A 20,021-nucleotide genomic window follows, 5' to 3' on the forward strand; every position below is an offset into this window, starting at 1 on the left:
TTATCTTTTCATGCTAAATTTTTATTTCAATGTTATGCAACTGCATAAGTATAAATATTTGTTCAATATACAACAATTATGACATCCATAGGGAATTCCTTAGAGAAAATAAGACTGCAAACACTTTATTGCACAGATCCTAACAAACTTTAAGCTGGTAAATCTACAGCTGGGAGTACTAGCGAGGAGCACACCTTACAATCACAGGAGACCGACCGAACAGAACACAGGAGAATTTCTACCATCTGACTGGAGAGGTTCACAACAACAGACAGGTATTACACGAATGCAATCTTAGGGACTCGGTAGCCATCCAAAATGCAAAAACATATTTGGCAAAAATGATAATACACTATACAAAATATACATTTTAAAATATCATTTGTAAACAAGCAGCTAGTTGTGCTTTAAAGAAAACTGGACAGTTAAAAAGCAAAGGCTGTAAACCATACACTATCTCCCCGACAGACCTGTCTAGATGTCTGGGTGCAGAAGGGTTGGGTTATGACAGCCGCCGATTGCAGGTATGAATTATAAATGTTGAGACCATTTTTGAAATCCATGTAAGTTCTTTCAAAATATTTGTTTCTTCTACAATTCACAACACAGTGATGGGGAATGGCTAGAACCTCATGGGAAAAAAATTAGGGGCAAGGAAGAGAGTTTTTTCGTCACTGTCAACTCATTTTACAATGAAGGACAACCAAGCAATTGGTTAAGTTATGCCTTTGTTTTTGGAGTGGAGTTTACAGCCTCTCTAAATGATTTACAGTCCACAGGGTTGTAAGATGATGCTGTGCTTCGGTGAACAATTTTATAGCCTGAAGATACTCAGATATCCCTGCGGGGAGAGGGGTTGGGTGCTGGACTAGTATTTACTGGTGATTTTTTTCTCTTACAAAACAAAACAAAAATCCTGCTATGGATCCCAAGCATCTTATAAATACTTATCTGTGTGTATTTTCTCTTAGTGCCTTAGTACTATGTCAGCGAGTGCCCTCTTACAATACAAAACGAGCCACCAGGAAAACTGCAACAAAAACACAAAGACCCCCTCAGCACTAAAATGACTGGACAAATCCTACATATTCCATGGTATACAAAATTTAAATAAGGCTTAGCAAAAGTAAAAAGGACAGTCACATTCAAGCACCAAATAGCTCCAACAAGTCTTTTTGTTACAAAAATGCTGCTCTTTATTAATACAGTATATATTTTTTTTGCATACAAATAAAGAGACCATGTTATGAAATGTATGGAGCTACTTGATGCACCAGGAATGAATGTGAAACCCAGGAACTTGCTAAAAACAGCAAGCTTCATCTACAACATAAGGCCCCAGCTATGTATTAAAATGTATCTGATGTCCTGATTATTCCTTAAAATATATGCTATGATGCCAAACTCCATACCCCCTCCACTTTTCCTCAAAAAAGCAAAGTGAAAGCCTCTTCCAATGCCTAGTGCTTATTCATCAACCTAAATACGAGCAGGTTCGTGTACAGCCAGTTATTTTCTTTTTTGTTCAACAGCAGGGCGGGCGCAGAACTACTACAAAACGTGTGCTTCTTGGACTAGCGACTCATAGCATAAAGGCCTGAGTTTATTTAAGAGCATGAGAAGGAGGGAAAGCAGAACAGAAATAAAAGTCAACGTGTGTGTATAGCCCTCGCTCTACCTCTGGTGAAGAGTTGACACCCACACCCACACACAAGGACAGCTGGCCTTGGAGACAGTTGGGCCCAGGATCAAAATGGCCATTAGTGAAATGAAAATGGCTAGCTCCATCTGTTGTGGCCATTCCTGATGGAGGAGCATTCCAGATGCAGTGATTCGAGTTTTAGATCTGGAAATATAGGTAGCCAGATACAGTGCTATCAAAATTTCTGGTTAAAAATACACATACACACTCACAATCTAGTGTATTTCAGGCTTTCTTTCACCATCAACTCTACTCAGAATGTTTTAACTTAGAAAAAAATGTAGCCTTGCAAGAGTCTTTTCAACCACAGACCAAAACACGTGGGTGGATGTGTATATACACGAATGTGGGTGCATCTATATTTTAACAAACACCCAGTTTTAGCCATTTCGCTTCATGACTTCGTGATCAATGGTAGAGCAAAAATCCTACTTAAAAAAAACCCAAACGTTGTAGTAAATGACACCATCAGCAGCAAGGTATCAACTCTACACCCCAAACCAAACACATTGCCAGATATTTACAGAGAAAGTCTTTTCCCTCAACAACCCTCAACCTCAACCAGAAAGAATTTTTTTGTTTGTTTGTTTGTTTTATTTTGTACAAACACTATCTGGTAACAGTTTGCCGGTTCCAATTTGGGAAGGCATTTGGAAGAAGGTCCCCTCTTTCTCTGTCTCTTGTCTCCTCGCTTCTTCAGTGAGGCTCCAGGCTCTGCCGATAGCAGGGGGGGTGGTGTCCCACGACGCTGGTTTCCAAGGTAGTCAAGACGCAGTTACACACGCAGGGTGGGTTTCCCCAGGACCGCCCGGGCCTGCCCCGTCACAAGGCCTTTTTGTGGGGGCTGCCGCGCAAACTCTCTTTCCCCCGCCTCTGTCGCAGCCCAGTGTCCTTCTCAGAAAGAAGAACGATGGGGCGCTCAGTGCTTGGAGCGGGGGACGGCTTGGCCGCCTCTCTGCTCACGTTCTGGTTCCTGGTCTGAGCTGGCTGGGTGGGGGCTGGCTCTTTCCCTTTGGTTTCTCCCACGGTGGCGGTTACTGAGAGGGCCCTGTCCCGGTGGCTGGTGCCCACCACTAGGCCAGGGCTGGGGTGCTGGGACTCCAGAGTGATGGCTGAGCTGCGGAAGCATGGCAAGGAGTCGCTCTTGGTCATTTGGGTTCTGCCATCCCCACCAGGCAGGGGTTTCTGCTGGTCCCTGCTGCTGGAGGCTGGGGATTCTGCTGCAGGCCCAGCAGCCTTGGCAGAGGAGGTGTCGCTGGAGGTGGTAGAAGTCTCTGGAACTGCTGGTCTGGCCTCGGGAAAGCCACAGGAGTAGCTCAGAGACTTTTCTGGGAGGGTGGCACAGCGGAGAGAGCTCTGCACCGTGGCTGAAGGTGACCGCTTCATGCCGCTGGGCTTGCTGGCCTCGGTCAGTGGCTTCTGGGGACTGAGCCCTTTCCCCTTGGCCTCTGGCCAGTCCTTCCCAGCGGCTGCTGCCGGCTTCTCTGTGCCCTTAGGCCCAGCCTCGCTGTGCACCGAGGACAAGCCGGCCCCCAGCTTCTCACCATCCGCAGGGGTGTAAAGTGCTTCAGTGCGTTTCTTGCCTTCAGACTTGCCAGCGTCGGCGCTGGTGGCCAGAGGACTCGGGCTCCTGTCTGTCTGTTTGCATGGAAGGGGACAATCTTTCACAGTGGATGGTGTGGGGGCCTTTGGAGACAGGTTTTGCCTTTCCCTGAAGGTGGGAAGTTTCTGGTCCACTGACTCACTGGCCCCTAGGAGTCCTCGCCCTGGTGGATGTCCAAGCATCTCCAGTGCCTCTGGGGGACACCGAGCACTGGTGGGTCTCAGCTTTGTGTCTAGAGGACCCCCTTCCATGGGCAGGGGGCCTGAGTACCCACTGGCTCCCTGGCCAATCACTTCACGGGCTGTGTTCTGGGGATCTGGAAGGACAGGGAACTCCTCTGACACACCCTTACCACTCCCCACCCCAGCTCTGCCGAGGGTCGGAGCGCCAGGCTCTTTGCTCACTGCAGCCTCAGCGCTCGGCTTCTGGGAAGAGAGGGGCCGGTCTGGGAACTTAGACTTTGGAGGGCCCAGGTCGGGGTCAGACCTGGGCTTGTGGCTGCTGCTGTCACTGCGCACAGCAGTGGGCCTGAGAGCATCCTGGAAGCTGGAGTCGATAGCACAGGGCTTGCTCCCCAGCAGAGAGGCGGCAGGGTGGCTGGGCAGAATGCAGTGCTGACAAGCCAGGCCAGGGAGCTCTTTGGTAGGGGGTGGGGGCTGACAGCTACTGGTGAGGTGCTTTTGTGGGGGCTGTTCTTTCCTTTCTGGTTCCCTGGGACCCAGCTGAGAGCTACTGGTGACATGCTTTAGTGGAGGTTGTTCTTTCCTTTCCAGTTCCTTGGGACCCGGCTGAGAACTACTGGTGAGGTGCTTTTGCAAACACTGTTCTTTCCTTTCCGGTTCCTTGGGACCTGGCTGAGACTTACTGGTGAGGTGCTTTTGTGGGGGCTGTTCTTTCCTTTCCGGATCCTTGGGACCCACCTGAGAACTACTGGTGAGGTGCTTTTGCAGAGGCTGTTCTTTCGTTTCTGGTTCCTTGGGACTCAGCTTAGAGCTAATGGTGAGGTGTTTTTGCAGAGGCTGTTCTTTCGTTTCTGGTTCCTTGGGACCCAGCTGAGAACTACTGGTGAGGTGCTTCTGCAAATACTGTTCTTTCCTTTCCGGTTCCTTGGGACTCAGCTGAGAGCTACTGGTGACGTGCTTTTGCAGAGGCTGTTCTTTCCTTTCCGGCTCCTTGGGACTCAGCTGAGAGCTAATGGTGAGGTGCTTTTGCAGAAGCTGTTCTTTCCTTTCCGGCTCCTTGGGACTCAGCTGAGAGCTACTGGTGAGGTGCTTTTGCAGAAGCTGTTCTTTCCTTTCCGGCTCCTTGGGACTCAGCTGAGAGCTACTGGTGACGTGCTCTTGCAGAGGCTGTTCTTTCCTTTCCGGCTCCTTGGGAGCTGCCTGAGAACTACTGGTGAGGTGCTTCTGCAAACACTGTTCTTTCCTTTCCGGTTCCTTGGGACTCAGCTGAGAGCTACTGGTGACGTGCTTTTGCAGAAGCTGTTCTTTCCTTTCCGGCTCCTTGGGACTCAGCTGAGAGCTACTGGTGAGGTGCTTTTGCAGAAGCTGTTCTTTCCTTTCTGGCTCCTTGGGACTCAGCTGAGAGCTACTGGTGACGTGCTTTTGCAGAGGCTGTTCTTTCCTTTCCGGCTCCTTGGGACTCAGCTGAGAGCTAATGGTGAGGTGCTTTTGCAGAGGCTGTTCTTTCCTTTCTGGTTCCTTGGGACTCAGCTGAGAGCTAATGGTGAGGTGCTTTTGCAGAGGCTGTTCTTTCCTTTCCGGCTCCTTGGGACTCAGCTGAGAGCTAATGGTGAGGTGCTTTTGCAGACTTTCTGGTTCCTTGGGACCCAGTTGAGAACTACTGGTGAGGTGCTTCTGCAAACACTGTTCTTTCCTTTCCAGTTCCTTGGGAGCTGCCTGAGAACTACTGGTGACGTTCTTTTGCAGAGGTTGTTCTTTCCTTTCTGGTTCCTTGGGACTCAGCTGAGAGCTAATGGTGAGGTGCTTTTGTGGAGGTTGTTCTTTCCTTTCCAGTTCCTTGGGACACAGTTGAGAACTACTGGTGACGTGCTTTTGTGGGGGCTGTTCTTTCATTTCTGGTTCCTTGGGACCCAGCTGAGAGCTACTGGTGAGGTGCTTCTGCAAACACTGTTCTTTCCTTTCCAGTTCCTTGGGACCCGGCTGAGAACTACTGGTGACGTGCTTTTGCAGGGGCTGTTCTTTCCTCTCCGGTTCCTTGGGACCCGGCTGAGAACCACTGGTGACGTGCTTTTGCAGGGGTTGTTCTTTCCTCTCCGGTTCCTTGGGACCCAGCTGAGAACTACTGGGGAGGTGCTTTTGCAGAGGCTGTTCTTTCCTCTCCGGTTCCTTGGGACCCGGCTGAGAACTACTGGGGAGGTGCTTTTGCAGGGGCTGTTCTTTCCTCTCGGGTTCCTTGGGACCCAGCTGAGAACTACTGGGGAGGTGCTTTTGCAGAGGCTGTTCTTTCCTCTCGGGTTCCTTGGGACCCGGCTGAGAACTACTGGTGACGTGCTTTTGCAGAGGCTGTTCTTTCCTCTCCGGTTCCTTGGGACCCAGCTGAGAACTACTGGTGATGTGCTTTTGCAGGGGCTGTTCTTTCCTTTCTGGTTCCTTGGGACCCAGCTGAGAACTGGTGAGGTACTTTTGCAGAGGTTGTTCTTTCCTCTCCGGTTCCTTGGGACCGTCTTTCTGCACAGACTGGAAACCAGAAGGCCTTCCACTCTTCTCACTCTCTGGCCTGGGCGGCTCCAGAGACCACCTGGTAGAAGCAGGTCCCATCTTGGATTCCAGGCCTCTCTCTGCGCCCAGCTCTCTCTCACAAGGAGCCCCCGCAGAGCGCAAAGAGGAGTCCTCTCTGGCCGGCAGCCTCACCTCCTCTCGGCCGTCTCTGGGCTTTGCTCTCCCGCAAGGCCCGCATGCTTTCTCCAAGGCCTGGGTCTGGGTGGAGACATCCGGGCGGGTCCTCCCCGCCACAGGGAGGGTTTGGGAGTTGTTGCTGGGTTTAGCAGCTTCTGGGGGACACAGCTCCTTGGAGGGGTCTCTGCGGATGTCGGGCCTTGCAACTGACCACTCGCTCCCGACTATGGAAGGGCCCCTTTCGGACAACTCTCTCCCACTCGGCTTCTCTCTAGGGGGGACACTTTCAGGCGAGAGTGGGCTGCGGGATCTAGATGTGTTGGCACCTTGGAGGTTCTGCCCTGGGAAGGGAAGGAGCTTAACGTCGGGGCTATGGTCTTGGTGTTGGCTGGGGTGGCCCTCTCCCCGCTGGGGATGGCTCTCCATGATGGTCGCTGGGGCACGGGCTGCCTGGGAGACCTTCTTGTCCAGCTTCAGCTCTGGGTCAGGCGGGGCAGCCACCAGTGAACTCTGCAGACCCCGGCTGGCCGGTGGGAACCGGGGCTCAAGCAGGTAGGATTTGTTCACCTTGAAGCCGGCAGGGGAGGACTCTCTCTGACCCGCAGTGTCAGCCTTCCTCCCTGTGCTGCTGGGGAGAGCGAGGGGCATGGGGGACTCCACATCACTGCCTGGGCTGGGGCTCTGGGCAGGCTCCGGGGAAGGCAGCTCTGTCTTGGAGGCCTGAGGTCCCGACAGGAGAGCGATGTCCAAGGTGCCTTCAATGGGCTTCAGGCACGACACAGACCGCCCTTCCAGCTTATACTCGGAGGGGCTTTTCCGGACAGGCGACTCTGGGGCAGCCAAGCCCGGCTTCTCCGCTCCACTGTCCACCCGGCCAGAAAGGGCCTTGAGAGGGACAAAGGAGACGGCGCTGAGCTGAGCCGCGTGGGCGCTGCCGATGAACGGTGTGCGGGCCTCGGAGGCTGGCGGGGCCTCCTGCTGCCCTCCCACGGGCCGGCCCAGGCTCCCAGGCAGGCAGTCCTGGGCACCAGCTGTCACCTTGGGCTTGAGCACAGAACAGAGGCTCTCGTCTTTGTCTTCGAGGGACATCTTCTTTCGGAGGTAATCGATGTTGGCCAACTTGCCGTCTAACTTCTCACACCGCAGACCCTCCTTGGCCTGGGGGGCCTTCTCTGCGGTGTCCCCCTTCCCGGAGGTGGACCTGTGGGTGGTGTGACAGAGGCCGTCTTGGAGGGTGCTGTGCGTCGAGGCTCGTTTGAGGTCACAGGTGCCCTGGCCGTGGTCCCCAGCTGCCGTTGTCCCCTCAGAGGCGACACCCTCGCTGGCCCGCACATTGGCCTGCTTGTGGAGAGCATCTTTCAAAAGGCTGCACAGGGGCTGGGCCTCCTGCACGGCTGCTTTGCTTTCAAAATGATTTGACCTCTCTGAAGCTTTTGGATAGATTTTCTTGTCTCTCTCTTCGAGCCTAAAAGCACAGAGGTTTTCCAAGTCACTGCCGAGTCCGTGGGGCTTCGGGCGGGATTCCTGTTTTTCCGAGAGCCCGTCAGGTTTCTTCACCACCACCTTGGCCTTTAGCTTCTCTCGGTCCAGCTCGTCCACAGACTCCTGGCGGCCCAGCTTCCGGGACACGGGGCGTTTCAGGCAGCCCTGCTCCACGGGCCTGGCCCGGCTGAGGGCAGGCGCGTCGCACACGTTCTCCTCCAGGCTCTGCAAGGTCACCTCCCGCTGTTGCTGCTCCCGCGGCACCTCCTCCTGGGTGACCTCAAGGCTGTGCTTGCGGGAGCACAGGTGCTTCTTGTCGCCTCCATAGGAGGGAGACAGCTTCTCCTCTGACTGCACGCGCTTGAGCAGTGGGGACCGAGGGGGTTCTGCACTCTTGGGCCTCACGACGTGCCTGACGATGGTGGGTGGGGAGTGCATTTTGCTGGGAAAGGCTTGAGCCATCTTGGAATTGCCAAGTGAGTGCCCCAGCAGAGGGGATGGGGACCGCTGCGGGGAGGTGGGCTGTGGGGTCGGAGAGGGTGTCCGGGCCAGCGGAGACAGGGGGATGCTGCCAGCTGACTTCCGCCTTCCTGACCGGTAGCGCTGCCCGCTGAGTTTGGGCGCCAGACCATGGAGCGTGCTGGGCCGGACGTGTCCTGACCCCGCTGGGGAGTTGGGAGCGCTGGAGCTTGGGGAGCTGCTCTGGGAGGAGTTAGTGCCTGTGGGTGGGAAACAGGACGTTGTGAGCAAGAGCCCCCTTCCCCTTTCTTCCCAGGCTTTCCGACCCGAGCTGTTTTAGATAAGGGCAGTGAACTGTCTCAGCATCTCAGTCTAGTAAATAAATACTTTCCAGATAAACCTCCCCAAAGGTTAACCCAGTACTTCCTGTCTTTTCTAAGGGACCGAATAGCTATATCTTCTGACCTTCCTGTCAATCCTGTTCTCTGTCAATTACATCCCCACCTTCTCTCTTTAAGCTGGAATAAGCTTGTCTTCCAGGATCTCAGCTGGTAGCCCCTCAACTCTTGCTAGGAGGGGAGGTTCACTCACCGGATGGGAAGTCGGGGGTGGAACGGTAGCTGGGTGTAGGGGATCGGGGAGACAAGCTGTGAGTGGGGGACCCTGGGAGGCTCTCCCCTGACGACAGGGATCGGTTCAAGCAGGAGAAACTTCGGCTGGTGTGGAGTAAAGGAGAAGGCTGCTTAGCTAGTTTTTTGAAAAGGGATCTCCTCCTAGAGTGAAAACAGGAGAAAACTGCTCAGATTCTATATTCAAAACCACCCCCCCTTCCCCAAAGCACCAATGCACTGATTCAGTACACCCAGAGACAGTGACATGATGGCAGGTCCTCTTAAAGAGAAGGGTTCCACTTTTACATTCAAAACTTTCCTATGACTTAGAAAGGAAGAGGCTTTGAGAATACACAATGGAAACCCTCTTAATTTCAAGCACTTTAAGAAAAGTTGTGAAAATAGGAAAATATATCTGGTGACTCAGAATCTGCCTGCAATGCAGGAGACCAGGGTTCAATCCCTGGGCTCGGAAGATCCCGAGAAGACAAGGGCAACCCATTCCAGTCTTCTTGTCAGGAATATTTCAGGCACAGAGGAGCCTTGCAGGCTACAGTCCATGGGGTCGCAAAGAGCTGGACATGACTGAGCAACTAAGAATAAATGCTTATTCATTTATTTGTATGTCAGGTTTTTGAGGATACTGTTTTTTGCCTGAAAGCTTCCAAGAATATAGCTCTGAACACACTGATACAATTAAATTAAGAGACAGTACAAAGTAAATCCCTGGAAGAAAAACTGTCATTTGGAATATTGGATTCTTTAATGGTGATCTGCTGGGTAGAGGCTTTCATCCTTGAGGGGCTGTTTGCTGTGCTTATTCCTTCGTGAACTCCTGAATATTCCTATGGACAATGGAGGCTGTTCATTTACACAGAAAAACTGAGGAAGGTGAACTGAAGCTTATCGTATCAGCAGGGCAGCAGACACCACGCTTCAGCAGAGGGCAAATGTGTAGTGAGTGCCAACAAGCACGTCCTAAAGTTAAAAGCACAGCTTCAGATGGCTTTGAAAAGCAGGTATAGGGTTCCTTCATCTCCAGGGGCTGAGTCACACATTTTCCACTCTACTATCCCTTGAAGCAGTGTGTTCTATATGACCCAACACACACTCAAAATATAAAGCTCACATTAAAAAAAAAAAAAAAAAGGATAACAATGTATGTGTGTGTGTGCACGGATGTGTACTTTTAATCACAGTAATAAATGTGCTTGGGTCAAAAAGTCAAATAGCTTTATAAGCTTATAATGAAAAATAGCTCTGTTCTGCCTTGTCCCCGATCCCCAGTGAAACTCTTTCTACTCTTTTAGCTGTCTGCAAATTTCTATGTAATGTGCTTATGCTGTTTTTTCAATCCTAGAAATTATCTGTTGATTTCCTACCACCGAAGATGAAAATTTAGCCCTTATAACAATCTATTCCCCTTCTAAACAAGCACATTTCCTCCCAGTTGAGCTAAACCAAATTTTTGGTTAGGAACAAAAGGTCGATACTTTATTTTACACAATAAATACTGTTCATAGTTTGGCCATGAAAAGCATAATTCTATTTTCCTTTCTTATACAAATTTGTCTTTCCTGGAGTTAACAATCATTGCTTTTTTCATTTGCATATTTTTCTTTTCTAGCATTAAAATCCGGAGAAGGCAATGGCACCCCACTCCAGTTCTCTTGCCTGGAAAATCCCATGGATGGAGGAGCCTGGTGGGCTGCAGTCCATGGGATCGCGAAGAGTTGGACACGACTGAGTGACTTCACTTTCACTTTTCACTTTCATGCATTGGAGAAGGAAATGGCAACCCACTCCAGTGTTCTTGCCTGGAGAATCCCAGGGACGGGGGAGCCTCATGGGCTGCCGTCTATGGGGTCTCACAGAGTCGGACACGACTGAAGTGACTTAGCAGCAGCAGCAGCAGCCGCACTAAAGTCCTTATACTGTGATCCAAAGCACCAAATTCAAGTGGGTAGAGTCAAGATGCTGTCTTCTCGTGCAGGGAGCACATCTGGACAATTGTTTGGAAGAAACTTCCACACACACACACATATACACACACGGACACACCCCTCACCAGTGTCTACACAGGGCACTAAATGATACTCAGATGCCTTTCATAGTGCTAATGTGTAATAGACTTTCAGGCAGTAAAACAAAGCCTTTTTATTTCTAGGCTTATTTGGATGCTTTGAAGATCTAGTTATCTTAGAATATCTGGCATTCAAAAATAGCAACTGTATGTTTTTGGATTATTTATTATTACTATTGTTTAGTTGCTAAGTCATGTCCAACTCTTTCCTGACTCCATGGACTGTAGCCTGCCAGGCTCCTCTGTCCATGGGATTCTCCAGGCAACCCAACTGGAGTGGGTTTCCATGCCCTCTTCCAGGGGATCTTCCCAACCCAGGGATCAAACCCACATCCCCTGCATTGCAGGTAGATTCTTTACCAACCACTGAGCTACCACGGCTTCCCTGGTGTTTTTAGATGGATTAAATATAGATATAATATATATATATAGATAGATAGATATAATATATTAAATATAGATTTAATGCTAAAAGCTACCTGAAGTTTTAGTTCTTCAAATCCAACTGAAATGAAGTCTGGAAACTTAAGAAAAAGCAGAGCTTTTCATGGTTCTCACACATGAGAAAAAGTAATCTAAATTCTACAGTGTAACTACATAAATCTTTTCATTATGAAACATAATGCTGTTATGAATGAATATAAACTCTAGTGTATAAGTACATGTGAACCACAAGGCAACATGTCTTACAGAGAAATAGATCTTCCTCACATGCAAGCATTTAAATTAAGTGAGGAGTAATTTTCCTTCAGTGTGGGAACACACCAAACCCAGGAAGAGGACGGTTCTAACTCACCTTTCCAGACTTTCCTTCTTCTTAGATTTCTTGCTCCGCCTCACCATCCGGCTCTTATAGCTGTTTCTCCTGGCCGGTCCCGTTTTGATTGATGTGTTTTCAAATGGGGTGGTCGTGATTGACACCTTATTTCCACTCTATAAAAAAATGAGGTGGTATTAAAGGGAAATGTTGTGATGAAACAAGGCCAGAAAAGATACAGGAGATCCAAAGACAAATAAACATCCAAAAGGACGGACATGACCACGTGTCAAGGAGCCTTCAGGTAGTGAAGTCCTGGTAAACGGGGTGGAAATAAACAATGTGAGGTCTCCTTAAGGTGGCGGGATGTGGATCCCACAGCTGCTGTGCTCAGTTGTGTCAAACTCCTCGCAACCCATGAACTGCTGCCCTCCAGGTTCCTCTGTCCATGGAATTTTCCAGGCAAGAATACTGGAGTGGGTTGCAATTTCCTACTCCAGGGGATCTTCCTGACCCAGGGATTGAACCTGCATCTCTTGCGTTTCCTGCATTGGCAGGTGGATTCTTTACCACTGAGCCAACTGGGAAGCCCAGCAGAGCTGAGTTTAAATCTGAGCCTGTGACCTGAGCACTTGTTTTCCTCTGGACCACGTTGCAGCAGAGTCACACCTGTCTCCTAGGGCTCATCTGAGGATCAAGGGGATATAGTGTGTAAAGCCGTTAGCACCCAGAGTGACACATGGAAAGGGCTCCACAAAAAACAGTTACATTCATGCATATGTATTAAGTGTAAACATGCCCAGAGACACTGTGCTCTTGGTTGATTTATTTTTCTTTTCTCTCCTTTTTGTGTTTTTCCTTTGACCTAGAAATCATAAAGCAGCACAACTGAATGAGACTTTTATCTTTAATTATTTTTAGTTTTCTTTTCTAGCACCAGAACCTGTCAGCCCAGCAGAGCTGGAAAGTGTATGCCAGCAGGTGTAAAGCAGCCTCTGCTTTGTCAGGTCGGGAGCGGTAAGGTCATTCCTGGGGGTTTCTGTGCCCCTCGACTTGAATCTGGGACCGAGGCTTGCTGGATAGGCCCTAGGGGTGGATTTGAGAGCAGAGTCAGGGGCCAGGGTGAGGGGGTGCCCTGGACAGGTGGGCAGAACCCTCCCCCTTCACTTCACTTTCACTGATCTCTTCTTGAATTTCTTAATAACCAAGGGAGAATCATATCCTTTCAAAGTCACAGATGGTCCTGATTACCTTAAAAAGATAAGAAGTATACATAGCAGGGCCTTTTAAAAGGCCTATGCCTGGAAGATGCCTAGCAACTCAGATCTAAGTGATGTTAAGAGATGGGGAGTTGAGTATGGTCGGGCAGGGGACTGAAAAAACAGATTGTTTAAATATCAACATCCACTTCTCCACCCAACTTGGAAAGTAATACGTTCCATTATTAGAAGGAAACAATAATGTATATATATTTTAAAAAATCATTGAGAAGCCTGCTGCTGCTAAGTCGCTTCAGTCGTGTCCGACTCTGTGCGACCCCATAGACGGCAGCCCACCAGGCTCCCCTGTCCCTGGGATTCTCTAGGCAAGAACACTGGAGTGGGTTGCCATTTCCTTCTCCAGTGCATGAAAGTGAAAAGTGAAAGTGAAGTTGCTCAGTCGTGTCCGACTCTTCGTGACCCCATGGACTGCAGCCCACCAGGCTCCTCCGTCCATGGGATTTTCCAGGCAAGAGTACTGGAGTGGGGTGCCATTGCCTACCACTCAGCTAATGCTGGTAATATTTCTGTATATTTCCTGCTAGTCTTTTATTAAGCATGTAAAAATTATGCATATATATATATATATATGTAGACATACTTTATAAGTAATTTTAATCTTAATCTAATAGTTTTTCTTTCACTTCACATTGCATAACTTTGAAAAACTTGCACTTTATCACTGAATATTCCTTCACATAATTTTTACTGGCTATTTAAAAGTGTTCCATGAGATAGGTAAATCACAATTTAACTGTTTCCTTATAGCTCTTGTTTTCTATTTTCCAATTCTTGTAAAAGTTGAAATAAGTATCTTTATTTATAAATTAGTGTCCTAACCTCTGATATTTTCCTTAGATTATCTAACTAGACTCAATACACTGAATTGGAGGGTCTAGTTGAACTTTTTAAAGACTGGTGGTACACACTAATGCACTAATTTCCAGAAAGTTCATGTCAATTTAAACTCTTACCAGCAGCACATGAGGACCCATCTTAGCACACGCCTGTCAGAACTGAATACTAATATTAAATAAATTGCCAATTTTATAGGAAAAAGTTACATCAAGTTTTAATCTTTGTTCTTTGGGTATTAACAAAGCTGGATTTCGTCTCATTTATTTTTCATTGTTTTTATTTCTGTAGATAAGGATTTGTTCATGTCTTACATCCAATTTTGTATCTAAAAATCAATAATCAACTGAAAATTAATGATTTTTGAGTTCTTTATATATTTAAGAACATATAATCCCATACTTTGTGCCATAACTGTAAAAATATATATATATATATTTTAGGGAAATGGGATTTGAATTTTAACACGGGAAAAAGATGTTTTTCATTCTGAAAAAATAAATTACTTGTCTTATATTTATAAGCAGATGCCAAAACTTTCAAAGTAAACCTTTATCTGGTAGTAGAGACTGGCATTCAATTTATTCTTTAAACTGAAAACTCCACGTTTAAGGATGAAAAGGTCTGGAATGGGGTTTGTTCTTCACAGTTTGACTGAGGCCAGCCTCATGTTTCGGTTTTCCCTAAATGCCTCAGGGGAAGGAAAGGGGCAACAGTGTGATGGGCGTTGGTCCGTCATCGGGCTTCTTCCATCCTTCACTATATCACATCAGAGAGGACACGGAGCCATAGTGATCACTGGGGCTGCTGGAGCCCACGAGCAGTCTAAGCCTGAACCACTGCTATCCCTCCTGATACAGTCCAGTTTTAAAAATATCATATACATTGTATGAGATAAATATAGTAAAATGCTTAACATTTTTCATTAGGAAAGTTACGGCTGGAGTTTGTTGAATCAGAGCGCACCCTTAACCTTTGTACAAATGTCCCTTTACACAAGCAGTATTGACATATACAGACTATCATGTGTAAAATACTTTGGGGGAAATTGCTAAAGAACATAGAAGCCCAGCCTGGCACTCTGTGATGACCTAAAGGGGTGGGGTGGGGAGGAGGGGAGGGAGGCTCAGGAGGGAAAGAATGCATGTATAATTATTCACATTGTTGTACGGCAGAAACCAATACAAAATTGTAAAGCAATTTTCCACCAATTAAAATGTAAATAAAAATTTTAAAAATTAAAAGAAAAAACTCAAAAAAGACAAACAAACCTAGTTTTTAGTTTGTGTCTACATAGGGCTGTTTCAGGGGACAGTTCCCTTGACTTATGGAAATACACAAAGAGATAACCTCCCTAAGAGGAAATACAGACAGAAAAAAATGCAGAGTGCAAACATTTGCTTGAAAAAGTTAATGATGACAAAAATGGTAAGTAAATGACTGAAAAATAATTTTATGGGGAACAGGTGAGAATTGTGCAGCCTGCCGCCTGGTGGACCCATCAGCTATAGCAAGTGTTGCTAGAATTGGCAATTTATTTTACTGGGTCCTTTGACCTCAACAAATTCTTTTGAAGAAGGAACAATCTCTTAGAGAGATTCTGTGGCACTATTTCAAAAAGCAACAACAACAAAATGGGGCCAGAAGACTGTCAAATGTTCTATTAAGTTACGCATTACTTTAAACCACTTGTGTGATTAGTGAATGGTGGGGAGGAAGTTACTTTAAGCTGGCTGAACTGAATACAAAAGCAGAAGTCAGGCTGCCCAGCCTCTTCTCTCACTCTGACTCCACATTAGTTCATCATCTGGCCTTGGGTGTCTCTCTGAGCTACAGTGCTTTCGCATTTCTTCCTCTGCACAATACGCATGGGGAATGCGTTCCTCCCATACCTGCGTCCTTGCCCCATTCATACTCTCCACGATCCAGCCCTAGCCACCTGCACACTGCATCCCAGATGCCATGAACTCAGGCTCCAGCCACACTGGTTTACTCATGCACCTCAAGTACTTTGAGTTTCCTGTTTTTGTGGTTTAAAGCATCATTTTATTGTGCCTAGACCATCTTGCACTGCTTCCCTTACATGAACCTCCACCCACCCTTCACAGCCCTGCACAGAAAACCCCCAACTCTCTGCCTGCCCACCGTGGTGGAAAGCTCTCTCTCCTTCTGCACTTGGGCCCTATTTACAGACCGTTCCTTGGCTTGACACCCTGATTGTAGCCTAGCACTGCAACCGTTTCTCCTGCGAACACTGAGCTCTAAGTTTCTGGCAACCAGACCTCACGTCCGGAGCGTGGCGGTATGCTAGCTGAAAGCTCAGGCTCTGGGGCTGCCCTGCCGGTATGCAAATCCTCTTCTGCTCTTTCCTAGCACGGAACCTTGGCTGCTTTGCTAGCTTCTCCTTGCTTTAATTTCTTCATCCGTAAAATGGGGACAATTCTGTGTACAGCACCTGTGCACAGGCTACGAGGATGACCTGAATTTATTCATGCAAAGTGCTCTTGACTACCTACTATTCATGCGCGCCATCTGCTGTGTGACCCTTTGGTACCTCACACAACTCTGCACATTCTGGGGACCCAGTTAATATGTAAAATTGGCAATAATCACGCTCTTTTAGCCCCCATTTTAGTATCCAGGGGTTCCCAGAGTTTAAGGAAAGGAAATACTGAGGAAGCGGCTGGTGTTATTTTAGCTTCTCTTATGACTGGGCATTTAAACTAATGCTGTCCTAAGAAAGCAACCTGGCTGAATAGGGGGTTTCCTGCATTTGAGAGGCTACACTAGGCAGGTAGTCATGTGAGCAGGGGGTATGACTGGGTCCACGTGGCCTCCACATTCCACCATAGTGGGGAGAGAGCAATTTCGGTGCTGTGGGAAAGTTCTTTAAGCAAGCTACTTGTAATCTGGATGGAGGTGATTAACTCCCGGTGGCTGGAGGGGTTTGAGGCAACACCGAGGAAGCACATTTTCAGGGATTCACAGAGCCGATGGGGAACGGAACCGAATAACCATGACTTTGCTTCTTTGTGCACGTAAGTTGGTGCTTTCACAGCATGCTCACTTTGAAGCTGAGGGTAAGTGAGACCAAAAGTGAAGCCCTGACACAGGGAATACGCTTAATATGTTCACAATCCAGAAGATAAATAAGTATCACACAGTGTCAGTAGCTTAGTTGTGTCTGTCTGTGATCCCACGGACTGTAGCCCGCCAGGCTCCTCTGTCCATGGAATTCTCCAGGCAAGAATACTGGGGTGGGTTGCCCTTCCCTTCTCCAGGGGATCTTTGCCATCCAGGGATCAAACTGGGGTCTCCTGCACTGTAGGCTGGATTCTGTATCATCTGAGCCATCAGGGAAGCCCAGTATCGCACATGGATTTCTAAAAATATATATAGCCCTATGTGATGGCTCTTCTACCTTTTTCTGAGGATGCCATGAGATTTTGTGAAGTAGTTTGCAAGTATAAAGCATAGGGTAAACAGCATGTGAGAATACGAAAATATAGCTACCACCCTGATGGTCTGCCACTGACGGCGCATGGGAGTCCAGGACTGGTACTAGTCACTTGATCCTTTGCCAAGAATCACTATTCACATTTAGGAGAAAGATGCACGATAACACAGTTCCTTGGGAAGATCATTAAATCCCCTGTATCCACTCTGTTTCCTTACACGGGTTGCTCTTTTGAGAGCTTCCTTTATGAGCCAGAGGCAGAATCCTCTGCTTAGATGTGAGACAGCACGCCATGGCCCAGGAGGATGCCAAACCTCTCCGTTACAGCATGTTCGTGGCATTTCAGGGACATAGGTCAACCAGATCCAGGAATGCAGGCACTCCGTAACCAGAGGAGGACAAAATGTTATAAACGGAATTGACTGACCCTTTTCGGAGACCTTGCCAGAGACGTTCAGGAGAAACATACGTTCAAATTTCACAGAAGTAGGAAGAGTCATTTTAAAATCCAAAATCATATGAAAATGTTTTATAAAATAAATTATGAAAGAGATCAAATATGTCTCAGCAAAATAAACAGAAGGCATATTTCCTAAAGATATGTATATTTCAGCTTGTTATTTTTTCTTCTGATTTTATGAGCAAATGCAAGAAATAATATAAAGATATACTGTGCCAGGACCTAAGATGCATGTAGCGTAATACTGCTACAAAGAACGGAAGAGGTCAAACCTACTGCCATTTAAAATCCATTCGACCATCTTTGAACTGCTGATGCCAAAACCTGGAAAACTTCTAGTCAGGTGAGTTGACAAAGAAAAGAAACTCACATATAAAACATAGCTTTATCATCTAAACAAAAGGGATGTCCTAGAAAAGCTCAAGGAGCACTTGGGAGAGAGAAGTACCTCTCTGCCTACCTTTGTAGTCCCTACACCACTGGAAAGACAAACAGGCTATAGCAGGTAGAGCCTGGGCCCTTACTCACAAAGGGTCGATGTGAGCCAGCAATGGGGTATCCCTGGACCTGGGTCAGGTACTACGAGAGAAGAGGCTGGTCAGACTCATGAATCTTTGACCTCTTCTTGAATTTTGTCTTGGGAAGTCTGAGGTCATTTCAGGGGACTCTCACAGCAAAGGACTCTCAAAAGTCCACAATCCTGCTCTGCCTCCCATTTTGCGGGCACTTACTAGGAGACAGTTGTTCCATGGCAGTTGGACAAGTAATATTACCAGAAACAGATGGTGAATGAAAAGAAAAAAATTCAAGTCTTACCCATGTAGGTTCCAGAAATGCTACCTGTTTTGAAATGGCAACCTGCTCCAGAATTCTTGCCTGAAAAACCCCATGGATGGAGGAGCCTGGCAGGCTATAGTCCAAAGGGTTGCAAAGAGTCGGACACGATGAGCGACTGAGCACAGGTGTACTACTCAGTAGGCATACTGCAAAGTGCAGAGAGACTCCAGCCATCTCAAGGTTTTACTCCCAAACTGAACAGCACGTACATGAAGACATAACACAAGTAGCTGTGTGGTGCTTGGCTCCTCCCATGGTGACTTTTGGACAGCAAGCGAGGGAGAACCCTACTAGTCACCTCAATTCTACAACCCTTTTCTGAGTACCCAGCTGCAAACCAGGCACCGTGTAAATGCAGGGATGACGTGGGGAGCTTTAATAGTAGCTCCATGTCTCTCCTGCGGGGCTGTCGTCAGACCTGCCACGTTTTCAGCACGGCCACGGCTGGCTTCCCATACTGCCTATGGCTCTGCAATGTCCCCTCAATATTCATCCTATTCCTCCAGTGAGCAATGCTATGCCTTTGTGAGAAAGTTGACTAGAGTTAAGGGAACCACCCGTAGGTATGGAGGATAGCAGACAGTCACCTACTCCCATGGGGCCTGAAGTCAAGACCAAAATTTCATTAATGCTGTGGACTGATCAATGGCAATAACTTCCCTACAATCTGTTACTTCACAACGGACCTTTGAATGTACATTCTATTACTACTCTCAGAATGTGGGCCAGACCCTGAATCTTTTGAAGAATACACTTGTGTTGGCTGGGGGATGACAGAAAGAAGGATAAAAGTCACTTATCAAAGGCTTACTTACTTATCAAAGACTTTGTACACCCACCTACCTGCACTAATTCCAAATTCCCAAGTTTCTTTCAAGTTTCAGTTCAGTGTCACTTCTGGGCGATGACTCTCCCTATTCACAGAATATTCTCTGCAGAAGTATGGCATTCCTCCCCCTGCTATGGCTCTGCTAATCAAGCTGAACTTCATCTACCTGCATACATCCCCTATGTCCCTCATAGTCCGCAAGGTAAGAACTGTACCTTGATTTCCAATGTCTACCGTGTCTAGACACGTCACCAGTGTCTACCATGGTACCTGCCTAGCAAGTGCTCTAGAAACAGTCTGAATGCATGTTGTTTAAATGACAAGCATGTGTTCATGTTTTGTTTCTCAACAGGCTGCAGGCTATCTGAGGCGATGGCTCACACCTCTCTGACAGCCCCTAGTAATCCCTCCCTGTGTTCACACTGAGAAGTCATCTATAAATCTGCTGACATGTAAAACAATCCTACAATTAATGATTGTATTTTTTCTTTAATCACAGATAGGATTTTTTCCTTGAAAAAACTTAAAATCGAGACTTAGATTCATCTTTGTTTTAACCAGATTCATATTTGGGGCTATAACTTTATATTCTTTAGCTGCTGCTGCTGCTGCTGCTGCTAAGTCGCTTCAGTCATGTCTGACTCTGTGCGACCTCATAGATGGCAGCCCACCAGGCTCCCCCGTCCCTGGGATTCTCCAGGCAAGAACACTGGAGTGGGCTGCCATTTCCTTCTCCAATGCATGAAAGTGAAAAGTGAAAGTGAAGTCG

General features: G+C 47.6%; 1 protein-coding gene across 12 annotated transcripts in view; it reads right to left on the minus strand.

The window, feature by feature from the left end:
• Nucleotides 1–20,021, minus strand: part of MAST4 (microtubule associated serine/threonine kinase family member 4) — a 620,856-nt gene continuing 600,835 nt past the window's right edge. For all 12 annotated transcript variants that reach the window (XM_061393377.1, XM_061393375.1, XM_061393374.1 and 9 more), the window contains 3 exons: nucleotides 11,595–11,731; nucleotides 8,696–8,877; nucleotides 1–8,364 (listed from right to left, as the gene is read on the minus strand). In XM_061393377.1, coding sequence (XP_061249361.1) covers nucleotides 2,525–8,364; nucleotides 8,696–8,877; nucleotides 11,595–11,731 — 6,159 coding nt within the window. In that variant the 3' untranslated portion in view covers nucleotides 1–2,524. The remainder of the gene's footprint in view (nucleotides 8,365–8,695; nucleotides 8,878–11,594; nucleotides 11,732–20,021) is intronic.

The sequence above is a fragment of the Bos javanicus genome, chromosome 20 (assembly GCF_032452875.1).
Source record: "Bos javanicus breed banteng chromosome 20, ARS-OSU_banteng_1.0, whole genome shotgun sequence".
In the NCBI taxonomy this organism is placed as follows: domain Eukaryota; kingdom Metazoa; phylum Chordata; class Mammalia; order Artiodactyla; family Bovidae; genus Bos; species Bos javanicus.